The sequence below is a fragment of the Ochotona princeps genome, chromosome 20, assembly GCF_030435755.1.
Source record: "Ochotona princeps isolate mOchPri1 chromosome 20, mOchPri1.hap1, whole genome shotgun sequence".
Lineage (NCBI taxonomy): Eukaryota > Metazoa > Chordata > Mammalia > Lagomorpha > Ochotonidae > Ochotona > Ochotona princeps.
Window position 1 is genome coordinate 29,901,238 of NC_080851.1, and position 24,077 is coordinate 29,925,314.

At 45.3% G+C, this 24,077-nt stretch overlaps 2 protein-coding genes across 3 annotated transcripts in view; both read right to left on the reverse strand.

Annotated features, from left to right (window-relative positions):
- Positions 1–16,594, reverse strand: NUP42 (nucleoporin 42). The gene is made up of 7 exons (XM_004582447.4): positions 16,368–16,594; positions 13,632–13,860; positions 10,860–10,954; positions 6,467–6,543; positions 4,966–5,052; positions 1,257–1,341; positions 1–686 (listed from the first exon to the last, which is right to left on the reverse strand). Exons 1-7 carry the CDS (start codon positions 16,582–16,584, stop codon positions 121–123), a joined length of 1,356 nt encoding a protein of 451 aa, XP_004582504.2. The 5' UTR covers positions 16,585–16,594; the 3' UTR covers positions 1–120.
- Positions 16,595–19,729: 3,135 nt separating this feature from the next.
- Positions 19,730–24,077, reverse strand: part of KLHL7 (kelch like family member 7) — a 59,009-nt gene continuing 54,661 nt past the window's right edge. For both annotated transcript variants that reach the window (XM_004582448.4, XM_058677973.1), the window contains exons 10-11: positions 23,143–23,240; positions 19,730–21,119 (exon numbers count right to left, since the gene is read on the reverse strand). In XM_004582448.4, the coding sequence (XP_004582505.2) occupies positions 20,836–21,119; positions 23,143–23,240 (382 nt within the window). In that variant the 3' untranslated portion in view covers positions 19,730–20,835. The remainder of the gene's footprint in view (positions 21,120–23,142; positions 23,241–24,077) is intronic.

Genomic DNA, 24,077 nt, shown 5'->3' on the forward strand with positions numbered 1-24,077 from the left:
GTTATCGGTGAGTTTATCTATTCCCTGTTCATATGCGTATGTCTAACATACATGTATGTGTGTTTATGTGAACCACTCAAAATAACTGAAGACATTCTTGTCTGTATGCAATTGCACCTTTTAAATATTTAGAAGCTCCAGGGGTGGCGGCTTCAGCGGGATTTTTCCCAAAGTAAACTTCCTAGACTGGAACTGCTCCAGTTCTTCTGCGGTGAGTTGGTCCTTGGGTGTGAACAGCGCATTGTCTGTGGCCACAGTGGCATTTGAGACTGGGAGCGAGAAGGAGGTGCTGCTGCTTCCAAAGCTGTTGCTGGATGGCTTGGAAAAGGCAGCGTGCGACTGCGAGCCCACCTGACCGAAACCAGCCGCAGACACGCCGCTACCAAAGGCTGGGGCTCCGGGGACTCCGCCAGGGCCTGCCGCTGAGGACGCTGCAAATCCCGAAAAACCTGGTGACTGCAAGTTGGAAGTTGCAGGGCTTTTAAAAGAGAAGGCAGCAGCGGATGTGACTTCAGGCTTCCCAAACCCAAAGGAGGGTGTGGAAGCAGCGCCGGCGGCAGGGCCCACCCCAAAGGCTGGAGGACCCCCAAACACTGCAGGGCCTCCCGAGGGGGTGGTGCCAAATCCAGAGCTGAGCTTAAAGTTAAAGACCTGAGCATTATCACTGCTGCTTTTCACGGGGAAACCTACAAAACACAGGGGAAACACTTATTACAGTTGGAAAACATGGAGACACCACTTCCTTCCGGCTTCATTTCTGCCATGCTTGGTGCTTGCAGGCGGAGCAGCTGACTGGAAAGTGACCCCACCACACTCCTCAGCCCTGTGTCTTTTGCTACACTGTCTCATGCCCACCAAGACTGACCCCAACCCCAGGGAAAAGCTCAGGGACTAGCCATGGGGTTTCCATTTGCAGCTTGTCACCCTAAAGAGGAAGATGCCACCCCATCTCACAGGAGCTGTCATACGACAGTGCCATGCCAGTGTACCCAGCAATGAGAAAGCTCCCACCACCATAGTGCCACTACCATAGCTATGGACTCCCGTGAAACTCTGAGATCATTCCTGCACTGTATCTAAAGCGTGGGCCGCAGGATCTCTCAGACCCCTGTCCATTGTGGGCCTCCCTCACAGCTGCTGGATGAAGCAGCCAGCTCTTCAACATGCTGGCTTCCCAGACGTCATCCAGGCTTTGGAACTGGAAGCCCTCGAGGCTGCTTTTCTAAATCAGTGAAGCTGTGCATCTTGTCACTTACCAGGTGCCCCGAAAGTCGCTGTCTGGCTCCTGCCAAAGCCCAGTGCCGGTGCTGCTTCACTCATTCTATCCTTCGCATCAGAGAGCTGTGAAAAAGCACACAAGGCAGAAAGGGCTTGCGGAGGAACTCCAGTACCTTCCTCCACACTGAGCAGCTCAGCTCAGTGATTCACTGCATGAAAGTGTCTCTCCTCCCCTCTGTACCTCTGCCTTTCAGAGTTTACAGATAAATCTTTAATAAAGAACACTTGAAGTTATGGGCTAGATGTTCAGCCTAGTGGTTAGCTTGCTGGCTGGGGTGCCTTAATCCCATGTGGAAATGCCTGGGTCTGACACCCACCCTGCTAGTAGATTCCAGCTTCCTGAACCCTGGGAGGTGACAGGTGCCAGCCATGCGGGAGACCTGGATGGAGTTCCCAGCTCCCAGCTGCAGTCTGGCTCAGCCTGGCCCACTGCAGGGGTGTGGGGAGTCAATCAGCAGACAGGAGCCTGTTGGTCTGTCTCCGGCTCTCTCAGAAAAACGTGTGGAGATGACCAGATGGGTTAGTGTGAAGTTAAATGCCCATAATGTGAAGTTGAAAAGGGCAGCTACAACTGAATAAATAGTGTAATTTTAGCTACTAATGATATAAATATGCTTAGAAAAATGCAAATCAATAAGTTAATGGTGCTCTTCTGATAAATGATTCATTTCTAAGAATTATTTATTTGAAAGACAGAGAGGGAGAGACAGACACACACACATGGAGAGAAACATAAGGGCGATGGCGAGGGAGTGAGACAGAGAGAAAGAGATCTACCTTCCATCGGCCAGTCACTCCCAGAACGCCAGGCCGGCAAGGCCGAAACCAGGAATCTGGAACTCCATCTAGGCCTTCTACATGGTGGTAGGGGCTCAGTGACTAGTCACCTTCCCCTGCTTTCCCAGGCTAAACATTAACAGGAAGCTGAATGGAAGGCCCAGCAGCTGGCAGCTTAACATACTATACCACAGTGCTGATCCCTGAATGATTTTTGGCATGCTTTTTTTTTTTTAAAGATTTATTTATCCTAACTGGAAAGTCAGATATGCAAAGAGGAGGAACAGAAAGGAAGATCTCCTGTCTGCTGATTCACTCTCCAAGTGACCGCAACAGCCGGAGCTGAGCCGATCTGAAGCCAGGAGCTTGGAGCTTCCTCTGGATTGCCCACACGGGTGCTGCAGGGTCCCAAGGCTTTGGGCCGTCCTCGACTGCTTTCCCAGGCCACAAGCAGGGAGCTGGATGGGAAGTGGAGCAGCCAGGAAACAAACTGGCACCCATATGGGATCCCGGCATGTGCAAGGCAAAGACTTAAGCCACTACGCTATCACACCAGGTTCTTAGCTATGCTTAAAAAAATATTTTCTAATTTTTTACAATGAGCACATATAATCACGAAACTATCTTATTCTTATTTACTTACTGATTTATTTTAAGTTTATCTGGGAGACAGTGGGAGCTCACATTCATCGGTTCAGTCCTCAAAAGCCTGCAATGCCTGGGTTGGTCTAGAGCTGAGACAAGGTGCAGAAAATGCAACCCAGGTCTCTCTGGGTAACAGGAGGCCGACTGATTACCTGAGCTATAATTGTTGCCTCCCCGGGTTTGCACAGGCAGGAAGCTGGAATCCAGAGTCAGAGCTGGAATCAAAGGCAGGGCTGGGAGGCGGGGCCCAGTCAGGCAATTTAGCTGCTAGGTTAGACTCCTGCTCCCCTGAAGGATGGGGAGGGACAGACAGACACACACACACACACACATATTATTTACTTATTTGAAGACAGAAAAACAGAAAGACGGGAGGCTGGAAGAGATAGATCTTCCACTGTTGACTACTCACACTCCCCAAACAAATGGTGGCAAGAACAATGGCTGGGCCAGCCTTTCACCTGGTATCCCACTGGCAGCCCAAGGAACTGCACTGTCTGTGCTGCCTTCCCAGGCGCATCAGCAGCAGATGGGTGGGAAGCAGAGCAGCTGGGCCTCAAACTGGCACTCTGGTTTGCATGTGATGGCTTAACCCGCTGCACTATACCACCAGCCCTCAGGAAAAGATCATTAATAGTCTATGTTGGTATCTATGTTTAAGGGAAGAATTAAATTTACTAAGAAATCTAGACAAGAGAGAGACCTCTAGGGGATGAAATTTAATGCTTGACTACATCAATATTATCAAAAAGTTACCAGAAAAGTTCATTGCATATTTCTTTTTCCCTTGGTCTCGCCATTCCCTGCTTTAAGGATGTTTTGCATCGCTGAAACCCCAGTCCCCTCTCTAGGAGCTTCTTCCTGACTCCTTCCTCCAGGAAGCCTGCCCTGGTCACACTAAACAGACACTGCACCTCTCATTTGGAAGCCCCAAGAGCAACAGTAAAATTAACTCTACTTATGAGGTATAAACACAGCACAATGTACCCTTTTTATGGATCTATTTCAGTGAGTTTTAACAAACTACCACAATCAACATGAGAATATTTCTGTCACCCCTAAAGACTCCTAAAACTGTCCCCTCCCAGCCAACTACCTTAGCTCCAGCCAGCACTCTCCTGTTGTCATCACAGCTGACATTTGTCTTTTCTGGAGTTCCACAGAAACGGAAGCACGCCGTTGTACACTTTCTTTTTGGTTTGGTTTTTCTCCTTGTTGACCCTTCAGGACCAGGCAGACAGGCTATCCACACAGCAGTCCACACTCAGGTGAGGAAGGCATGGGTCAGCGTACGTGTCATGCCCACTGTGGGTGGGCTGTCCCAGCTCCTCACCTATGGAGGGACCCCAGGACATGAGCTAGGAGCAGATGCCCTGGGGAGTCAGTTGTTCCCTCTGCAGCAGCCCCATCTGTGCTTGGCCACGGCCACCTCTCATCTGGGGACAGACTACTTCCAGACGCCTCACTAGAGCCCCATGGCACAGCTACAACTGAAGGTGACAGAAAGGAGCACCAGAGTTGGTCAGGAAGCACTTGTTTCTGGAAGCTGCAGGACGCTGGGCCCATCTGCCAGCCGCTACGGGAGGCAGAAGCTACTCCTGGGTCTTTTAGAGCAGAATCATGAAACTGTCGGAGGAATTGGAATGACTAAAATTAGAAATGTAAAGTTGTTAAACAGAAGAGGCAACATGCTCCAGTCCGGGCCATGGCCCTGTGGAGACCAGTGAGAACGCAGGGAGCCTTAGAAGGCTGTGGAAAACGGCAGTAACAGAAACAGTGGTTTTGGTGCATGCACAGTTGTGGTTTTTTTTCTCAAAATTCCTATTTGCATGAATTTTCTGAAGACTCTGTAATCCTCTAATGGCATTTCAGCGGGCCCCAAGGAACCTACTACACGGAGCATCCTTCAGTCACACAGACACCCTAATCTGAATGTGCATTGCTGTTCCTTTTCAATAATAACTTGTCTTCAAAACACAGATAACCTTAAACACTTGAATCTATGAAACAGTTTCCAATTTTTAAGACTAGTACTAATAGAATTTGAAATCCGACCCTAAAAATTGTTTTGAAGAAGCACGATCATCTCTGCTTCCTCTCTGAGAGCAAACTCCACGCCCCTGATGCTCAAGGGCACGATCTTGGGAATGTGTGTGTTATAATTCTTGACATACAACGTCTGATTTGCTCCCCAAACCCAACAAGTATCCTCTGCCCCAAAGCCAACAGGCAAGCCCCATCCCTGCAGAAACGCCCACTACTCACCAGGGCTGCTTTGGTCGAGGCATTGATAGTTTTCAGTTCTTCTACCCTCTTGCTCCACTGATTAACTAATTGTTGCACAGAATTTAGCTGAAGAGAGAAGACAGAAAAATAATGATTCAGTACTTGGTGTATCGGTTCATTTCTTCAATAACATCAAAATCTGGGCAAGTTTCTCTAACAGTTCTCAGGTGGGTAACTTGCACAACCTGCACTGGCCTGCCCTGCCGCAGCTATTCCAGTGTGCTCCGCTGCCCTGTCCGTCCACCCCTCATGGTACCTGCCTAAGGCTGCTCCGCTGCCCTGTCCGTCCACCCCTCACAGCACCTGCCTAAGGCTGCTCCCCTGCCCTGTCCGTCCACCCCTCACAGCACCTGCCTAAGGCTGCTCCCCTGCCCTGTCCGTCCACCCCTCATAGTACCTGCCTAAGGCTGCTCCCCTGCCCTGTCCGTCCACCCCTCACAGCACCTGCCTAAGGCTGCTCCCCTGCCCTGTCCGTCCACCCCTCACAGCACCTGCCTAAGGCTGCTCCCCTGCCCTGTCCGTCCACCCCTCATAGTACCTGCCTAAGGCTGCTCCCCTGCCCTGTCCGTCCACCCCTCACAGCACCTGCCTAAGGCTGCCCCCCTGCCCTGTCCGTCCACCCCTCATAGTACCTGCCTAAGGCTGCTCCCCTGCCCTGTCCGTCCACCCCTCACAGCACCTGCCTAAGGCTGCTCCCCTGCCCTGTCTGTCCACCCCTCACAGCACCTGCCTAAGGCTGCTCCCCTGCCCTGTCCGTCCACCCCTCATGGTACCTGCCTAAGGCTGCTCCCCTGCCCCTGTCCGTCCACCCCTCATAGCACCTGCCTAAGGCTGCTCCCCTGCCCTATCTGTCCACCCCTCACAGCACCTGCCTAAGGCTGCTCCCCTGCCCTGTCTGTCCACCCCTCACAGCACCTGCCTAAGGCTGCTCCCCTGCCCTGTCCGTCCACCCCTCACAGCACCTGGCCACGCACCTAAGTTCTCGGCAGCAGAATGGGCTATCCTCGGACGGGAGTCCAACATGAGTACTAGCTGAATGCATGACCATGGCCAGACAATAAAAAAGCACAAACTCATACTGTGTCCTTTAGGAAATCCAACTTGCTCAAGACTATGTTTTTATTTATTTATTTTTCAATATCTGATGTGATGATGTTTATCTGTACATGATAGACTGCATCTTAGTTAGCATTTTTTTTTTGATTCATCAGGGGAGCTGCTCATAACAGAATCCTTAATCATGTCTGTCAAATGATGAAAGGATTTGAAAATGATATTCCTAGTCACTACAGACAAAATATAACATCATTCTACATAATTAACAGTTTTCAAAGGAATTAACTTAGCCTTGTTCTAAGAAAAACAAAAGCAAAAATCTACACCTCAGCAACTCTGCCAAAACACAAGCAAGCCACTACAGACAAAGTAACTCACAGCTCATCTGCTGTTGAGGGAGATGATGAAGAAGAAACAGACTTACATAACTCTGTAAGTTATTGCTGGTTAAGAAGTTATGGTATTCAAGCCTCAACTCCTCTGGTGATATGTCTGTAAAACCTGAAGTGAGGAACCAATTGGAATCTTTAAGATCAATTTTAATAATTTGGATAGTAAAGCTAGAGGCATTAGACAAGAAAATATGCTAATGCTGATTATTAGAAAATTTTCATTAAGCATAAGAAAAATCTCAAAGCCTATCATCTACCTAAGGATTAGTCAATTATAGAATTAAAACAAAACAAACTGGGTTATTTGATCTTTTGAGTGAGGGAGAATTTTCTCAAGATAAATGAAGCAGAAATAATAAGGAAAAATATTTGGAAACATATACATTCACACTTCTGTCTAGAAACAGCGTCAGAATCCACAATTAGCAAAATGAAATGACAAACAGTAAACTCAGAAAACCATACTTGTAACCTAAGAGCCAGGGTCAATGTGTAAACAGCTCTCAACAATCAGTAAGAAAAGCAAATGATAGTGGACAAGAATGAACAGGCAATTTGCCAAAATAAACAGAGTAAATAAGCGAAATAGTCAAATTCAAAATGCAACTTAAAAGAGAAATCAAATGCACTGTTTATCAGACTAGCAAAAATGAAAAAACACATATTTATTGTTATTCAGAAATATGGGGAATAAATAGTTTCTTAAATTGCCGTTGAGGGAATGGAACAGTTTTTCTGGGGGAAAGCTGTCAATGAACTTCACCAGTCTCAATAAGCGCATACTCTCTAGGGACTAGCATGGTGGCCTAGCAGGTGCATCTTCCACCTGTGGTGACAGAAGTTCAAGTTCAGGCTGCTCTACTTCTGATGCAGCTCCCTGTTAACCGCCTGGGAAAGCAGCAGAGGATGGCTCAAGTCCTTGAGATCCTGCATCCACGTGGAAGACCTGGAAGAAGCTCCTGCCTTTACACTGGCTCAGCACTGGCAGTTGTGGCCATGTGGGGAGTGAAACCAGCACATGGAAGACCTCTCACTCCCCACCCCTCTCTTTGCAACTTTGATTTCCAAGGGGGAAAAAAGCTAAACCTTCTTAAACTGTTCACATTCTCTGACTTGTCACTTTAATTCTAGGACTTAGCCTCTGAAAATAATTATATACATAGAGTGTTATGTATAAGGATGTTCATTTCAGAGATAAAAAGCTAGATTATGGTCCTGAATTTATATTTACATATTTGTGTATGTATGCTGCCAGAGTATCATTTTTGTTTACACAAAGTCTGGACAGGGTTTCTCTAACACCTTACCTCTCTGCTGCCTAAGGTACTGCACGGCTGCCTGCCAGTACCACGAGGCCCATTGAGGTCTGGTCCCTGGCTTCCTCCGGTACCCCAGGCCCTGTTCCCACCTGCCTTGCTGACTCCTCCTTCAGTGACCCAGGCCTCAGCAGTCCTCAAACATGGCCACTTTGGTTCCTGCCCAGGGCCTCCTCCCCGACTGCACTGGGATGTCCTCTCCAAATCTTCCTACAGCCACTACCGTCCCAGTGCAGGACTCAGCCCCAAGACCACCTTGCAGGAACGGCTGACCACTGCATCTAAACGCACACTGCCTCCCATGGCACTTTCCATAGCTCCCAGCCACGCTCGGCCAGGGTTCTGCCTCTGAAGCATAGAACACGATCAGTAGTTTGGTTCCACTTTCTCGATTCTTCACTCAATATTAGTCAAAAGGCTGAGAAACAATCTATTTCCCCAACTTGCAAGGGTAGTACAAACACGGCATCACTCCACCTGCACAGCAAACCAGCTTACTCTAAACAACAGATGCCCAAGGACAATGGCACTCAAGACTTTGGCCTCAAGATCCATCATATTCTTAAAAACCACCAAGAAGAAAATCCACAAAGACCCCAAAGCTCTAGGTTTTCATTAGATAAACTGAGGAATCTGGAAAATATTTGCTAATTCATTTAAAAGAAATCAATTCACATCCACCTAAATGAAAAACCCATTTTCCAAAACAAAAATATTTGGTGAGATGAATGGCACTGTTCGGCTAACAGAGGACAGCTGGAATCCTAAACACGCCTCTGCTTTCACTGTTGCCAGGTGCTGTTTTGGCTGGAGTGTATGAAGAAAATCTGGACTCAGACATGCAGCTGGAGAAGGAAGCCATAGAGTACCTTCCTGGATAACTATGGGTATTCTCCGACACTACAGCAAAACTCGACAAGTGATAGTTTTTTAAGGGTTAGCTATAAAATGGACTTGTCGCTGTCCCGCAGTGATGGACTTGGTGCACGGAGCCGATAATAACACGCATGGACCCTGACTGATGGTCAAAGCCAAAGTTGATTAGTGGCATCAGACTTTATACACTGAGGTCATGTGGGATAAGGGAGGAAGTATTGAGCTCATCAACAAAACCCATGAACTGTTTCTATACTTTTGTTTGGAACTCCTTTGTTTTGTATATCCCACCAAGTGTTCTTCACATGCTGTCCACTCAACTGTTCTCATACAAATGATATCCAATCAAGTATACAAAAGGTAGCCATTTGATTGTTTTCATGCAAATATTATCCAATCAACTGTAATCCTGTGCTCACTGACCTTCTAGGGTCACATTGTCCCCCTACATGGACTCAAACCATATTAAGACTCTTAATACTCTTATATTAAAATCCACTGGTTTGGGGCTGGGGCTGTGGTGTAGCATCTTAAGCTTCCATCTGCAGTGCCAGTCCTATCCTATAGTTTGTGTCTTGGCTGCTCCACTTCTGATCCAGCTCCCTGCTTATGGTCTGAGAAAGCAATGAAGAATGGTCCTAGTCCTTGGGCCCCCACATTCATTACATCTCTCTGTAATTCTGCTTTTCAAATAAAAAATAAAATTCACTGTTTATCTTGTAAATAGAGTGGATTTTCAGCCTGGCCGAAGTCTGAAACATCTCGCAGGGGTCACTGGGGAAATGCATTGAGCTAAGCAGAACTTAGGAATGTTGGCGCATGTCGTTAGTACCCAAAGAGTCACATCTGCTCACCTCATTCAAGAACTGAGGAATTCTCATGCTCAGAGTGATAGAAGAGTTCTTGATGGATCCAGTTTTGCTTGAAAAGCTTGCATTATGTTTCTGGCATTAGCCACTGTCAGTTGTTTCTCTGAAGGCACTGGCTCACTTCATTTTCTAAGCACATGCTTGCCAACTAGCCAAGTCTGAATTACCACAGCTGTCATCGTTACAAACAAGCATCAGGAAAGGAAAGCTGCTAGCTCAGCTAACAGTCACTGGTGTCTACCTGAGAACCGCCTTGACACTTGCACACTGGACACAGTGTGCCTCCCTCTGGTGACACAGAGAATTGTTTTTAAAGTTCCACAGTCCTGGGTCCAGATTTACCATCAATCACTTATTAGCCTTCCTCAAGGACATCATGGAGTTCAAAAAGCACTTAACATGTTTTGCTCTGACTACTAAAAAATATACACCGCATGTAGTCTGATGTTTCTCCCTTGGTTCATGATGAAATCTGACAGGTTTCTATCTACCAGTGCTTTGGTCAACAATACTGAACACAATAGTGAAAACTGTTCTGAACTCATCTAGCCCCTCAAGGGTTCTCAGGGTAGGGTCGCCAGATTCAGAAACAAACACTCCCCATAATCTACCCTCTAAAAGGATACCCAGTTAAATTTGAGTTTCACACATACAGCAAATACTTTTTTAGTCTATGTATGTCCCAAACATTCTGGAGCGTACATATACATATTATTCTGTGTAGGGGAAGTTTAAATGTAACAGGACGTCCTATATTTTCCCTGACAATCCAGATGCTGTATTTGAGAATCACTACTTTGGGCTGGTAGGTAAGCTTAAAGCTAAACTGATAAAGACCGAATGTTTTAGTACTAATTAAGTACTAATACTTCAATGGGTTACAGTCTTAACATGTTACTTTCCTTATAGAAATAGCACTATGTGAAATTACCTCTTGAATTTCTCCCTCAAGAACAGAAGCTTGGCAAGGGAGGGAGCTTGCACATCTTTATGCCCTAGCAAAAAAGAAATTCAGTACATGTTTGTTAGGTGAAGGAGTGTTGTGACACGAATGCACAGTGATTAGGCACGCAGGGCCGAGACCCAGTGGCAGTCCAGTCCACTGGGCACTGATTATGAGTCGTCATCAGCCGTGCACCTGTTGCTTCTTCAGTGAACTGAGTGGGCCTGGAAAAATCTGAAGGGCATAGGGGCTTAGGGAGCATGGACAAAAGAGGAAGGACATATTTGAAAGGAAGGCTATATATCCAAAGTCTGCTAATGGCAGCTAAGCTTGTGATTGATTTCTTTTTTTGGGCATAGTCTTAATTTCAGAAAGTAACAGTTTTACAACATATTTTTATAATATCTAATTTCTCAGTTACCTGAAATATTGGATTTCCTTTTTACTGGTGAATAAACAGAAAACATCCACTGTCCTGACGACTTCCAAACCATCATATCTTTTATAATTCCTTCCCTGGAAAAAAGAAAAAAAAAAAAATAAAAGAGTACAAGATCTTTTTCATAGCTTGCCAACATTCCCACATGCACAATTTCCAGTGACTGAAATGTTAAGTCTTACTAAGCACACAATTTTAGATTTATTGCACTGTATTTTCTGAAGAATGTTCTTTCAAGCAGTTTGTATAGATCCAGGATCTCCAGGGGCGGAGCATGTGGCACAGTAGTTAAAGGCTTGTTCTGGTGGCTTGGCCACATCCCACAGAGGAGGGCCTGGCCTGAGCTGTACCTACTTCCAATCCAGCTTCCTGCTGATGCGCACAGTGGGAGGTAGCACATGGTGACTCCTGTCCTTAGGTCCCGCCCACCTAATCCACTGAGACTCTGAGTCGATTCTGAGCTCCTACGTTTGGTCTAGTCTAGCCCCCGCTGCTGCACCTGGGGAATGGACAGGCTGACAGAAACCTCTGTCTCTCTCTGCCTTTCAAATACAATAAAAATATATACAAATGAAAAAAAAATAAAAACCATATTTTGTAGCTAAATTGTTTATAATGTCAGTAGCTTGTACTTTTTAAAAAAGATTTATTTTTATTTGTATGAAAGCAGAGTTGCAGAGAGAGAAATAGAAAGATCTTCCATTTGCTGGTTCATTGCCCAAATGGGTGCAACAGCCGGGGCTGAGCTAGGCTGAAAACAGGAGCCCGTCTCCCACGAGGTGCCGGAACCCAAGCACTTTGGCCATCTCCTGTTGCTTTCCCAGGCACATTGGCAGGGAGCTGAATTAAAGTGAAGCAGCTCAAACATAAGCCAGTGCCCATATGGGATGCTGGTGTCATAACCAGAGGCTTTAACATGTAGTCCCACAACACCAGCCCAAGATGTTAGTACTTTGGTTTTTCCAAAACACTGCACTATTTTTAAAAATTTATTTATTATTTTTAATTCATTAATTACATTGTATTATGGGAAAAACACTGCACTATTAAGAAATATATTTAACTATCACAGACAACACCTTTTAAAGTGCTAAAAATAATAAAATACATAACATTAATTTGTCTTTCTTTGTTACTTATCATCATCAATTAGTATCTAATTAGAAACAAAAGAAGAAATATGAAATCATAAATTTTTTTGACAAAGATTTATTTTTATTGAGAAAGACAGATCAGAGTTTATGGAGAGAAGGAGAGAAAGATCTTGCATCTGTTGGTTCACTCCCCAAGTGGCCCCAATAGCTGGAGTTGAACTGATCCAAAGCCAGGAGCCAGGAACTTCTTCTGGGTCTCCCATGTGGATGCAGGGTCCCAAGGCTTTGGGCCGTCCTCTACTGCTTCCCTAAGCCGAAAGTGGGAAGCTAAATGTGAAGTGAGTAGCCGGGACATGAACAGGCAGCCATTTGGGATCCCAGCACATGCAAGGTAAGGATTTAGTCATTGAGCCACTGCTCCGTGCCCAGAATCAGTAAATTTTCAAAGTGAATACAGCTCTTCAGACATCACTTTGTTTAATCTTTTCATTGTGCAAAATGGCAATAGATCTACGTCAGAAGTCATTCTGAGGAAAAGCCACAGAGAGCTTTTAAATTAAAAGTCTCTCTCCCCTCACCCAGAATGTGGCAACTAACAAAATCAGAACTCACAGAAAACTATTAAATTTAGGACTGCAACAAATATAGGAAGCAAGGACTAGCTTGTTCTTTTGCCCTGCTTTTACTCATTGGTTCAAAAGGTTTACTGCCAAACTAGTCCAGTTACAGGAAGTTAAAACACTAGCCAACAGATTTCAGTTACATTTCCTGGGAGCTAGGAAATGTTACAAAAAGCCAAGCACTGTGTGGTTCCAACCAAACCTTATACACTGCAGCTAAGAAATGTCACGAAGGCAATCAAATGAAATTGGCTTGAACAGTATAATCAAAGCCAAAATTTTACAACAATGGGATACAGGAGGATAGTTCAAAAAGTTTATGAAGCAGGCGCAGTGCAGTAGCCGAGCAACTGAAGTCCTCGCCTTGCACGCACCAGGATCCCATATGGGCACCGGTTCCTATCCCAGCAGTCCCGCTTCCTGAATCCAGGTCCCTGCTTGTGGCCTGGGAAAGCAGCCAAGGAAGGACCAAAGCCTTGGGACCCTGTACCCGCATGGGAGACCCAGAAGAGTTCCTGGCTCCTGGCTTTAGATTGGCTCAGCTCTGGCCATTGCGCTCACTTGGGGAGTGAATCATCGGAAGAAGATATTTCTCTCTGCCTCTCCTTCTTTTTCTATATACCTGACTTTTCAGTAAAAATAAATAAATCTTTAAAAAAAATATACTGGGAAGATACTTATTTTAATACAAAACATTTTGAAACTCATGTACAACCTGGTCATGATGCGTATTTCAACAACTCAGAGACCACCAAGGCCACAAGTTGTTCTGAACTACCACTATTTTACACAGAACTCATTCTTCACCATGAACTTCAACAGGACTAACGGTGAAGAAATATTCACAATCTAGTGTGATCAGCAGGAAGTGGGACAAGCACGTGCAGCCCCACGAGGGCACTGTGCTGCCACGTGACCCAGAACCTCCCATCCTGTTCACTGTTAAACAGTGGATTATTTCCTTTTTCAAGAAAGCACTGTAGGTACGTTGGAAATCAATGAGCAAGTGAGCACTAACTTTGCCCAGGGGTCTCACTTACAGAAGTTTCTTTTCATCTTCCTGTCCGTGGGTGTCAAGCGAAGCAAAGGAGTTCTGAGACAGCCCAAAGCCCCTGTCCCTGACCGTGGCAGTGCCAGAATCGAAGGAACCAAAGGCGGCTCGCTCCTGGTCTCTGCTGCCTCCCCAGGGCGCCGACCTGGAAAAGCTGGATGGCTGGATGACACTGGAGTACCTCTGGCTTGGCGGATTCCACCCGCGTCTGTTGCCGCCTATAGCAGACAATGCGATTAACAACCGTACCGGCTACTCCTCTTTTCAAACCTCTACAATTTGCACTATGGCAAAGATTTGGTTCCACTCACTGTAAGTCACGATTACTTCATGGCCAATTTATAAGGCAAGGTACAGTAGCAACAAATCACAAAGTATCTTTTGTAAGTTTTATTTGATAAGAAGACTGAAAATCCACAGAAAAGCAGTTACAAGATTAAGTTTAGTCGACATAAATCTATTAAATAAGCAAATGCTTGACCGCAGAGTACACATAGCGTTTACAATCTACATTACAAACTTTTTATGGATAAAAAACTGTTTTTATCACCCTTTGCTCCCATAAGGCCTGATAAAATGCTGGAAAAAGAGCAAAAAATTAGGAAAAAAAAAAAAAAAAAAACAATTAAGATTCTACCATTGGGCCTGGCACGCCATAGCCTAGTGGTTAAAGTCCTCACCTTGCCTGCACTAGGATCCCATAAGTCTACCAATTTGTATCCCAGCTGCTCCACTTCCCATCCAGCTCCCTGCTTGTGGTCTGGGAAAGCAGTGCAGGATGGCCCAAAGTTTGGGGCCCTGCACCTGCGTGGGAGACCCAGAAGCTCCTGGCTCCTGGCTCCTGCCTTCAGCTCTAGCTGTTGCGGTCACTTGGGGAGAGAATCAGAAGATGCAAGATCTTTCCCTCTGTCTCTCCTCCTCTCTGTAAACTGGCCTTTCCAATAAAAACAAATCTTTAAAAAAAACCGAAAAAACATTATATCATCATATTTTAAAAAACATATGTCTTGGTCTTGCTTCTTGGAAAAGCACCAGAAATCAATTTCAGAGAGATTACAGAGGTAATTTATACAGGAGCCCAATGCACTGAGGTTCTTTGAATTAATACTGATGCTTACAAATTTCAAAATATGGTGCTGACACCATGGTGTAAGTATGCTAATCCTCCACCTGGGGCACTGGTTCGAGTCCCAGCTATTCTAGTTCCCATCTAGCTCTCTGGTTATGGCCTGGGAAGGATGGCCCAAGTGTTTGGGTCCTTGCACCCATATAGTAGACACAGTAGCAGCTCCTGGCTTCTGATCAGCTCACTTATGGCCATTGTGGCCATTTGGGGAGTGAACCAGTGGATAGAGGATCTCTCTGTGCCTCTGCTTCCCTCTATAAAACTCCACCTTTCAAATAACTCTTTTTTTTTTTATTGTGCTGTGATCTCCAATAAGTCTTTTTTAAAAACTTCAAAATTAGCCAACAGGACTTTCTGTGCTGACACTGTCACAGATCCTATGCCTTCAATTCTATTTCTTCACAAGAGATGTCATTTCCCTCGTATCTGACAGTTAGGAAACACACCATTAAACATAACATGGGAGACGGGAGGTTTGACCAGTTGCACAAGCTCACCACCCAAGTCCAAACTAGCTAATAATGATGTAAGTAGGCAGAGACTGGCGCCTGCGGGACCAAAGCCCTCTAATAGTGGTTAACAGTTTCCAAATCCCTTGCGGGATGATACCCCTCAAAGCACCCACATGCTCACCTGCAGCTTGCTTGCACCCTTCACTGTGTAAATCCCAAACACACACTGGTCTGTCCCTGGCGATAGATAACACTGACCTGACAGTGCCTTGACACTTTCCTCATGCCTCCACGGTGGGGTGGGGGTGGGGTCAGGACAAGGATCATCGCAACATCAGGTACCCTGTTCCACTGTCCCTGCAAGCAACACTCCCTAAGTGTCTGATGTGGAATAGTTCAACCAGACCCCCTCTGTGGAGGATGTATGGGGACTGGTGGTTTCTGGGAGATCAGGCAGGAGGTCATCCCGTAAGACCACCACCGTTAAAGTTTTCACAGCAGAGGAGACAACGTGTGTGTGTGTGTGTGTGTGTGTGTGTGTGTTGGCGCGCGCGCACACACACACACACACACATGGCCGTCGACTAAAGCTCACCCGGGGAAGGTGCAGGTTAGTGCGCTCCCTCCTCCCCATCCCATCCTGTCCTCTGGAGTAACCTTCCCTTCTCAGCTTCCCAACTGAACGCCAAATTTTATGAGCAAGCGCCTTTTCCTGCAGCTAACACGTCTATGGCTAATTAGATAAGCAAAGACGACTTCTCCTAGGCTCTGTTTACAAACGAGAAAATCAGTTAAATAAATAAATACACACACACACACACACACACACACACACACATATGACAAGGGGGGCTACACTTAAGGGTTAACTAAGCCAGGGCAGCGACGGAGTCAACCCCCACCCCATCCACGCACACCCACCAGGCAGTCCTGACACTAAACACTCACCGGGTTTCCAGGGCCAAAGTCTCCCAGCGGACACCATGGCGTGGCCAGGTCCCGATCCCGACACGCGCGGGTCAGGAGCCCCTCGGACTGTTCCCTCCCATCCCCAGGATGGACGCCCGCGTTCCCCACAGGCCCTCGGGGTGCAGTCTGGAGGGAGGACGGGGAGGAGGACCAGGAGGAGGCCGAGAAGGTGCCTTACCTGAAGGCGGCTGCTGGAGTTGCTGCCGTCCTCCGCCCCCCGCCCCCCGGGCCCCGGGGTGTTCATTCCAGCACCGTTCTCCAAAGCGGCACCGGCCCTGAAGGAAGAACTGACAGACGGTCATCGCGACGGCATGGCCGAGCAGGGTCCACCAAGGTGAGCCGCTCACCACCGCGGCCCACGAGCAGCCACAGGCGCCCTGCCACTGTGTCGTCATCGGCTCGCGCCCGGCGGAGCGCGGAGGGGCACGCGATGAAAGGCGTGGAGACTAGCCAATCGGGTGTAAGAATGGGCCCGTCGTGCTGGGTGTGGCCTGCGGAGGCGAGAAGCTTGATTGAACATCTTTACCAGGGAGAGCAGGTGGTGCGTTTGGTGCTACGGGTAGGACCTCTGACTCCCGCGGAGGTGTAGGCCCCAAACGAGACGGGAGCAAGGCAGCCGAGTGCATAGCTTCAGCAAATTCTCTAGAGGAACGTTAGTGGCAGCTGGAGGGACCAGGTCGTTCTCTTCCTTTGTAACTGGCTATGAAAGTTTAAAAAAAAAAAAAAAAGATGGAGGGGAGGCGGTACAATGGCGCAATCGACTAATCCTCCCCCTCCAAGCGCCGGGATCCTATTTGGATGCCGGTTCATGTTCCAGCTTCTCACTCCCCATCCAGCTCTCTGGTTATATGTTTAAAGATTTATTTAGGGCCCGGCGGCGTGGCCTAGCGGCTAAAGTCCTCGCCTTGAACGCCCCGGGATCCCATATGGGCGCCGGTTCTAATCCCGGCAGCTCCACTTCCCATCCAGCTCCCTGCTTGTGGCCTGGGAAAGCAGTTGAGGACAGCCCAATGCTTTGGGACCCTGCACCCGCGTGGGAGACACGGAAGAGGTTCCTGGTTCCTGGCTTCGGATCGGCGCGCACCAGCCCGTTGCGGCTCACTTGGGGAGTGAATCATCGGATGGAAGATCTTCCTCTCTGTCTCAAAAGGCAGAGTGACAGATTGGGAGAGGCAGAAATATTCTATCAAAACAGAAAATAAATCTGTCAGCTGGTCCAGTCCCCAAAAAGCTGCAAAAAGCTTGGTCTAGGTCGGGTTGAAATCAGGAGCCAGGAAGCCCATTTGTCTCCCACATGGATGGCAGGGGCCAAGTACTGAGTCATCCTCTAGTGTCTTCCCAGGGACATTAGAGGGAGCTGGGGCAGAAGCACAGCATCCTGGACTCTGACACGCTCATATGGGATGCCGACATCACGAGACAGCTTAACTGGCTGTGCCACGACCCCAGGCTCAAGGATTGTGAATTACATCTCTTCAGCCTGAGCCCCAGAGACCCTGCAGCCAGGCTTACAGCCCCCTTCTTCCCAACTTGCCCTCCCTATACCCCCAAGGGGTGGGAGGTTGAAGATTTGGGGGGGTGTGAAGGGGATTATGAAACAGTCCAGAAAAAACACCTAAATAGCTGTCATCCTATGATTACTCAGTTCATTCTTTTATTTGTAAAGATTTTTTTTTTAATATTGGAAAGACAGATATACAGAGAGCGGTAGAGACAGGAAGATCTTCCATCCAATGAGTCACTCCCTAAGTGGCCACAGTGGCCAGAGCTGAGCCAATCCAAAGCCAGGAGCCTAGAGCCTTTTCTAGGTCTTCCATGCAGATGCAGGATCCCAAGGCTTTGGGCTGTCTTCGACTGCTTTCCCAGGCCACAAGCAGGGAGCTGGATGGGAAGCGGGGTGGCCGGGATTAGAACCGGCGCCCATATGGGATCCTGGCACGTGCAAGGTAATGACTTTAGCTGCTAGGCCACTGCACTGAACCCTCAGTTCACTCTTGTTGCCAATTTTTAATGTCCATTTTGAATTTAAATACATGACTAAGGACTGGGTATTTGAGGATAGATGCCTCAAACAGGAAAAAGCAAAGTGAACAAAAAAACTAGAGGATAGACACACACGGAGTACAGTGCATGTTAGAGACTAGAATGTGTTTGGAGAAGATATCATGGGAAACAGACAGCAGGCTATGCAAAACAATAGTCAGCAGGTGCTCATGGCAATTCAGTATGGTTGGTGGGAATAAGCTAAACAGAGGAATGGGAAGATACAGTCAGGAGAACACCTTAGATGCTTGAATAAATTTGCTTTTGAAGCCAATTTGCCTTACCTTGGTATACCACTGTGTTGGTCCCAACTCGCACCATGTCACAATCTGATTGGTTTGTTACAGCAATGATTTTTTTAAAAGATGATAAACTCTTATTGGAAGTGTAGTTTTCAAAAAATATAAACTGAATCTCTGTATCATCAAATTAACATATTCAAACATCTCATGTAAAGGGTCATTTTACAGGATAGGAAGTTTTTGGAGAAAACATAATAGAAAATGTGTGCCTGTCAATTTAGTGTGCTCATTATCTTCCCAGCAGAAGAAGAACCCCCACTAGTTAGGAATTATGATACTAATTACTAAAGAAAAAAAAATAAACCCTTAATTATAGCCCATATAAAACCTGTATTTACTACTGTGTTTTCTAGTCAGTTGATACAGCCTAAAAAGACAGGTTAGTGTAGAAAACATAAAGTGTTGTTGCAGATTCCATATCATTCCATGATATGAGATTATCATATTATGCAGTGATCATATTATAATGAACTGATACTCTACCCACCAAAAATATTTATTGACAATTTTTCAGTAGAATGCAATGATCAAGTGTCAAAATTAAGCTGTTCAGAACAGCAAATGTAGAGGCAGAAAGTTGATTAGTGGTTGTCGAAGTGTTTGTGGGCCATAGAGGGTTGAATATTAAACTCCCACCTAGTCATACAGTAGCATCAGTTTGTACATGGCTTTGATTTTCTTTTTCATCACTTTGGCGATGCATTGATCATTCTGTAGCATGTTGTTTAACTTCATGTTGATGTAAATTTCCTGTTTTTCTCCCTGTGTTTTCTGGCTCTGTATTTAAGGGGATGTGTAATAGAAGTGTAGTGGAGACTGACTTGTCCAGATGTGGAGACACAGTGCAGTAAGTCTCTGCATCCAAAGATGCACTCCTAGTGAAACTGCTAAATATATTCTGACAGTAGGCTGCTGGACTCTGCCACTGTCTATGCCTACAATGTTGGGAAACATTTCAATAGCAGAATGATGCGCTTATGACTGTTCATGAGGGATACCCACTGAAATACTAGAAGGTAAATCAATGCTGGGGGAGTAGACTAAGAAGGTGGATAGAAATCCCAGAGCCTATGGAACAGTATCATAAAAAAAAAAAAAGAAAATCATGCAAAGTAAAATAGAAATGCTGTTTTATGATTAAAAAAAAAAAAAAACATCACTTAACATATCTAAAGGTTAAAATGAGTAACACTGAGCCACCTATTTTAAGTTAAAAAATATTTAATATTATCAGATAAAAACATAGAGGGTAACAGCTTTACATGGCTCATTCCATAGTGAGAAGGGCAAAACGTTGCAAGCAAAGAAATGTGTAACTGAGGCAGTAAAGGCTCTACTGACCGTAAAGAAGTAATGAATTGAATATGCAAATTTTAAATTATTATGAAGCTTTCCCAGACAACTGGGTCAAATAGCAGATGTGTCTGGCTAAGGAAAAAAGAAAGACCATGTATCTTTGCAATTCATAGTTTAAAGTCAACGATGTGGTACGAGGCTTTCCTAATGATCTACACAATTGCTATAAATAGTCTTATCTTAGTTGATCATACTATGATGGCATTTAACAGTGAGAACTCAAGAGGCAGGAATTTTTGTGAACCACTGCATGAAAACAGTGACATAAATAATGACGGTGCTAGGCTAACCATCAAGGTAAAAAGATGGAATATATTTAATGGGATTAAATATATTTGACAAGGGGTTGGGCACACAGTTAAACTCCCAAAAACATTGTTCATGAACTTCTGTGCAAATGTATGACTTATTCTTGTAAGACTTCCTTGCAAGATGGAATACATTTGGCACTAAAAGAAACAAATGAAGACAACTGAGTGAAGATACATGAGACTAAGTGGCTCCATCAGGGTTGCCCAACTCGGATGAAATTTCATACTCTCAGATCTTGACTAAACACAAAGAGACAGATCTAACTACAGAGCACTTGCATCATGTATGAAAACAGAATTGCAGTCAATGCGAGACTACTTTGCCAGTGTGCCACGTCCTCACTCTGGCGTCATCGTAGTCACAAATGTGAAATTCATTCGAGAAATTTGGTATTTCCACCAAATTAATGTAGCTTTTCAAGTTTTCTTGCTAGATATGTTCTTAGCTATTTGGTCAGCTAAAACATGGTCTTTGAATTCGGTGAGGAGATCCGTGTAAAAGAATAATCAATTTTATAGGGCTTTCACTTTAAACTAAATATCAAGCCACAACTTTGCAACCAAACCCTAGGGACAGAGCATGGGTTAACCCTGTGTTCTCAGTGTTTGCAGACTCTTGGGGCCCACTCAGCTGTCATGTTTCAAGGGTCTCTTCATTTGCGCCACAGGTATCAACGACACAAATTAAGCAACTTGTGACTGGAAAAGCACGCACTTTGGAGTTGGCGACCCATTTGTCTGTTTCGGTGTTGTATTCAAGGATGTGTCCTAACCGGCCAACACCTTGAAAACCGGCCAAGACGTAAACTACAGAGCCGACAGCTGCACACTTCACCGTCACGCCCTTCCAGGGCATGGGGGAGACCATCTTCCACTCGTTCAATTTAATATCGTAGTATTCCACGTTGTCGAGACCACCTTGAAAAGAGTAAGATAGCAAAAAACAGCAAGATGAGCATGAAAATCTATGCAAGTCTTGGAGAGCTCTTCAGAGTTGTGACTTCTTTAACATGAATATTTTGGAATAATTTTACAATATATGTGTACATATACACCATTTCAATTTTTTAAAGATTTTATTTTTATTTGAAAGTCAGAGTTAGAGAGGGAAAGAGAGATCTTCCATCTGCTGGTTTACTCCCCAAATGCTTGCAACAGCCAGAGCTAGGCTGATCTTAAGGCAGGAGTCAGGAACATGGGTGTAGGGTCCCAAGGCTTTGGGCCATTCTCGACTTCTTTCCCAGGCTACAAGCAGGGAGCTGGATGAGAAGTGGAGCAGCCAGGACACCCTCTGGTGCTCATATGGGATGCTGGCACTACAGGCTGAGGCTTTACTTACTATGCCACCTTGCTGTACCACCCAACCCCGTCATACTCGATAACAGAAATCTAACTTTAGTTTTTTAGAATTATAAATTGCCCTTTTCCTCTGACAAAGATGTCCTATCCTGGAAAAAAATCAAAAAGCAAAGCATTCAATGCTTATTATATAAAGGTCCTTTTCCTTTCTATATTTTAGCGGTTCATGGAAAAATAGCTTTAGCTAGGAATATAGAAGGAAGGTACATTTTTTTTTAACACTTCAGAAGAGCTTAAACCTACTGATTAAAATGCAATTTGTGAATATCTCTAGGTTCAGTTCAGATCCCCAAGAATTTAAAACAAGCAGGTTCTGTAGCCCATCATTATTCAAAAAATAAAAAAGGTCCAATTTTGTCATTAAAAATTAGTATTTTTAAATTTTCATTCTCTGCTCAAAAAATAATTAAATGCTTTGTCATTTGAGACTTGGACGTGAATCTTTAAAGTTTCTACCTAGCAAGTTTGATTGTGGCTGGTTAGCTCAGTTGGTTAGAGCGTGGTGCTGATAACAAGTTTAAGAAGTTTTTTTTTTAATATGGCTAGGGGTGGTTTTGCTCATCTTTTGCAATGGCTCTTGTTTGCTTCAATGTGCAGTTTTGTAGAGTTAAATCTAATTATTCTTGCGGTGAATCTTTCCTTTTTGCACTTCTAGTTATCTGTATCTCTCCCAATAAGTCCTTGTGATTCATTAATTGATCATCCATAAGAGATGAATTGCTTATAAACACTTGAGACTGTAAATGTCCATTTTAACACTGTATTGCCACATCTCATGAGTAATGAAGGTCTAGTTCCAAATTTTAATTCCTCCAGCCCCACAAGGATCATGCATTGGCATCTATTCCTACAAGAAGGTTTTCGGTTCCCATTTTCACCTCTCTTGTGATGCATTTTTGTTTTTGCAGCATGGTTGTTAACTTCATGTTGATGAAAATTTATTTTCACCCTGTTATGGACTGTGCTCACTGGTTCTGTAAGTTAGGGGATACAGAATGGAAGTGTAGTGGGGACTGAGACGTTCAGATATGGAGACAAAGTGCTGTATGTCTCTATGCACACAGACCAGAGATGGACTCCCAGTGAAAGAACTGAACACATCCTAACAGTAAGATGATGGACTCCTTGACAGCGTCCATGCCTACATTGTCGGGAAACACTTGAACAACACGACTTCATGAAGGCCATCAATTTTAAAACTAGAGAGGAAATTAATGAAGGACGAGGGGAGGGACCTTGGGGAAGGGCACAGCCAACTCCAGAGCCTATGGAACTATACCATAAAACAAAATAAAATGTTAAAAAAAAAAAAGTTTTTATAGTCCAGATGTGTATTGCTCGATAGTTGGGAGGCTGGTATGAAGCCATCCCCAGGGCATCTGGTGGCACTTATAGACGGGGCAAGTTTAACCCCCTGCTATATTTCATGAAATGCTGACATGCTAGTTCTTGGAGGTGAGAAAAGCATACATATGTGTGCAATAGCATGTGCCTGTATCCAGCTTTTAATAGCTATTTCAGTAACTTTAGGAGGGGCCAGTGAATGCACCAAAGAGTGGAACAGTGAATTAGCATCACATACCTAAGCCGTTCTGACCGCCCACAGCAAATATCTTGTCTTTGACAAAAACCAGCCCGTGGTTCTTCCTGGCCTCAATCATTGGACACAGCTCTGTCCATCTGAAAAAACAAGCTCTTATTAGTGTAGCGCTCCCAGGCAGGGAAAGAACTTGTGCACCTACAGGCAAGGTCTCCTCTCCCAACTGCACCTAAATGCGGCTCCCACAGGTGCACATCCATCTGGCCACACAAAATGTCTTCAAGGCTAGAACACTAACAGTGATTATATGGGTGATTTATTCGTGGAGTCAGTAAGTAGGGATTTTATTATTTTCAACATCAATGGGAGAAAATAAATAGTAACTACTATTAACCTGTGTTTGGGAGAAAATAATTTACTTTTGCTTAAAATAAGCTTTAAGATGGCGACAAAAAAGAAGGGGAAGACAGAGAATATAAATTTGTCACATGCAGTATTTATGTTTAAGTGTAAGAAAAACACAAACAGAATGGAGTTCAGGCTATTAGCAAATCAGTAGCACTTGACATTCTCATGTCCATTTAAAAATGGACACTATTTTTTTTCAATTGGAAAGTGAGATATACAGAGAGGAGGAAAGAAAGAGAGGAAGATCCTCCATCTGCTGATTCACTCCCTAAGTGGCTGCAACAACCAGAGTTGCACCAATCCGAAGCCAGGAGTCTGGAGCCTGGAGCCTCTTCCAGGTCTCCCACGTGGGTGCGGGGTCCCAAAGCTTTGGGCCGTCCTTTACTGCCTCCCCAGGCCAAAAGCAGGGAGCTGGATGGGAAGTGGGGCTTCTGGGATTAGAACCGGTGCTCATATGGGTTCCCGGCACGTGCAAGGTGAAGACTTTAGCCACTAGGCCACTGCGCCGGACCCAGACACCAAGTACTTTTAAAAATTTTACTTCTGAGAAACAGACTAATTCACTAAAA

What these genes read in the sequence shown, in the direction of transcription:
- NUP42 (XM_004582447.4), bottom strand. Translation starts at nt 16,584, where the DNA reads ATGACGACACAGTGGCAGGGCGCCTGTGGCTGCTCGTGGGCCGCGGTG. An exon ending in GCAATAACTTACAGAGTTAT is followed by an intron (nt 5,053 to 6,466) that starts GTAAGTCTGTTT and finishes TTCTCTCTTCAG; the next exon opens with CTAAATTCTGTGCAACAATT. An exon ending in AGCGACTTTCGGGGCACCTG is followed by an intron (nt 687 to 1,256) that starts GTAAGTGACAAG and finishes TGTGTTTTGTAG; the next exon opens with GTTTCCCCGTGAAAAGCAGC.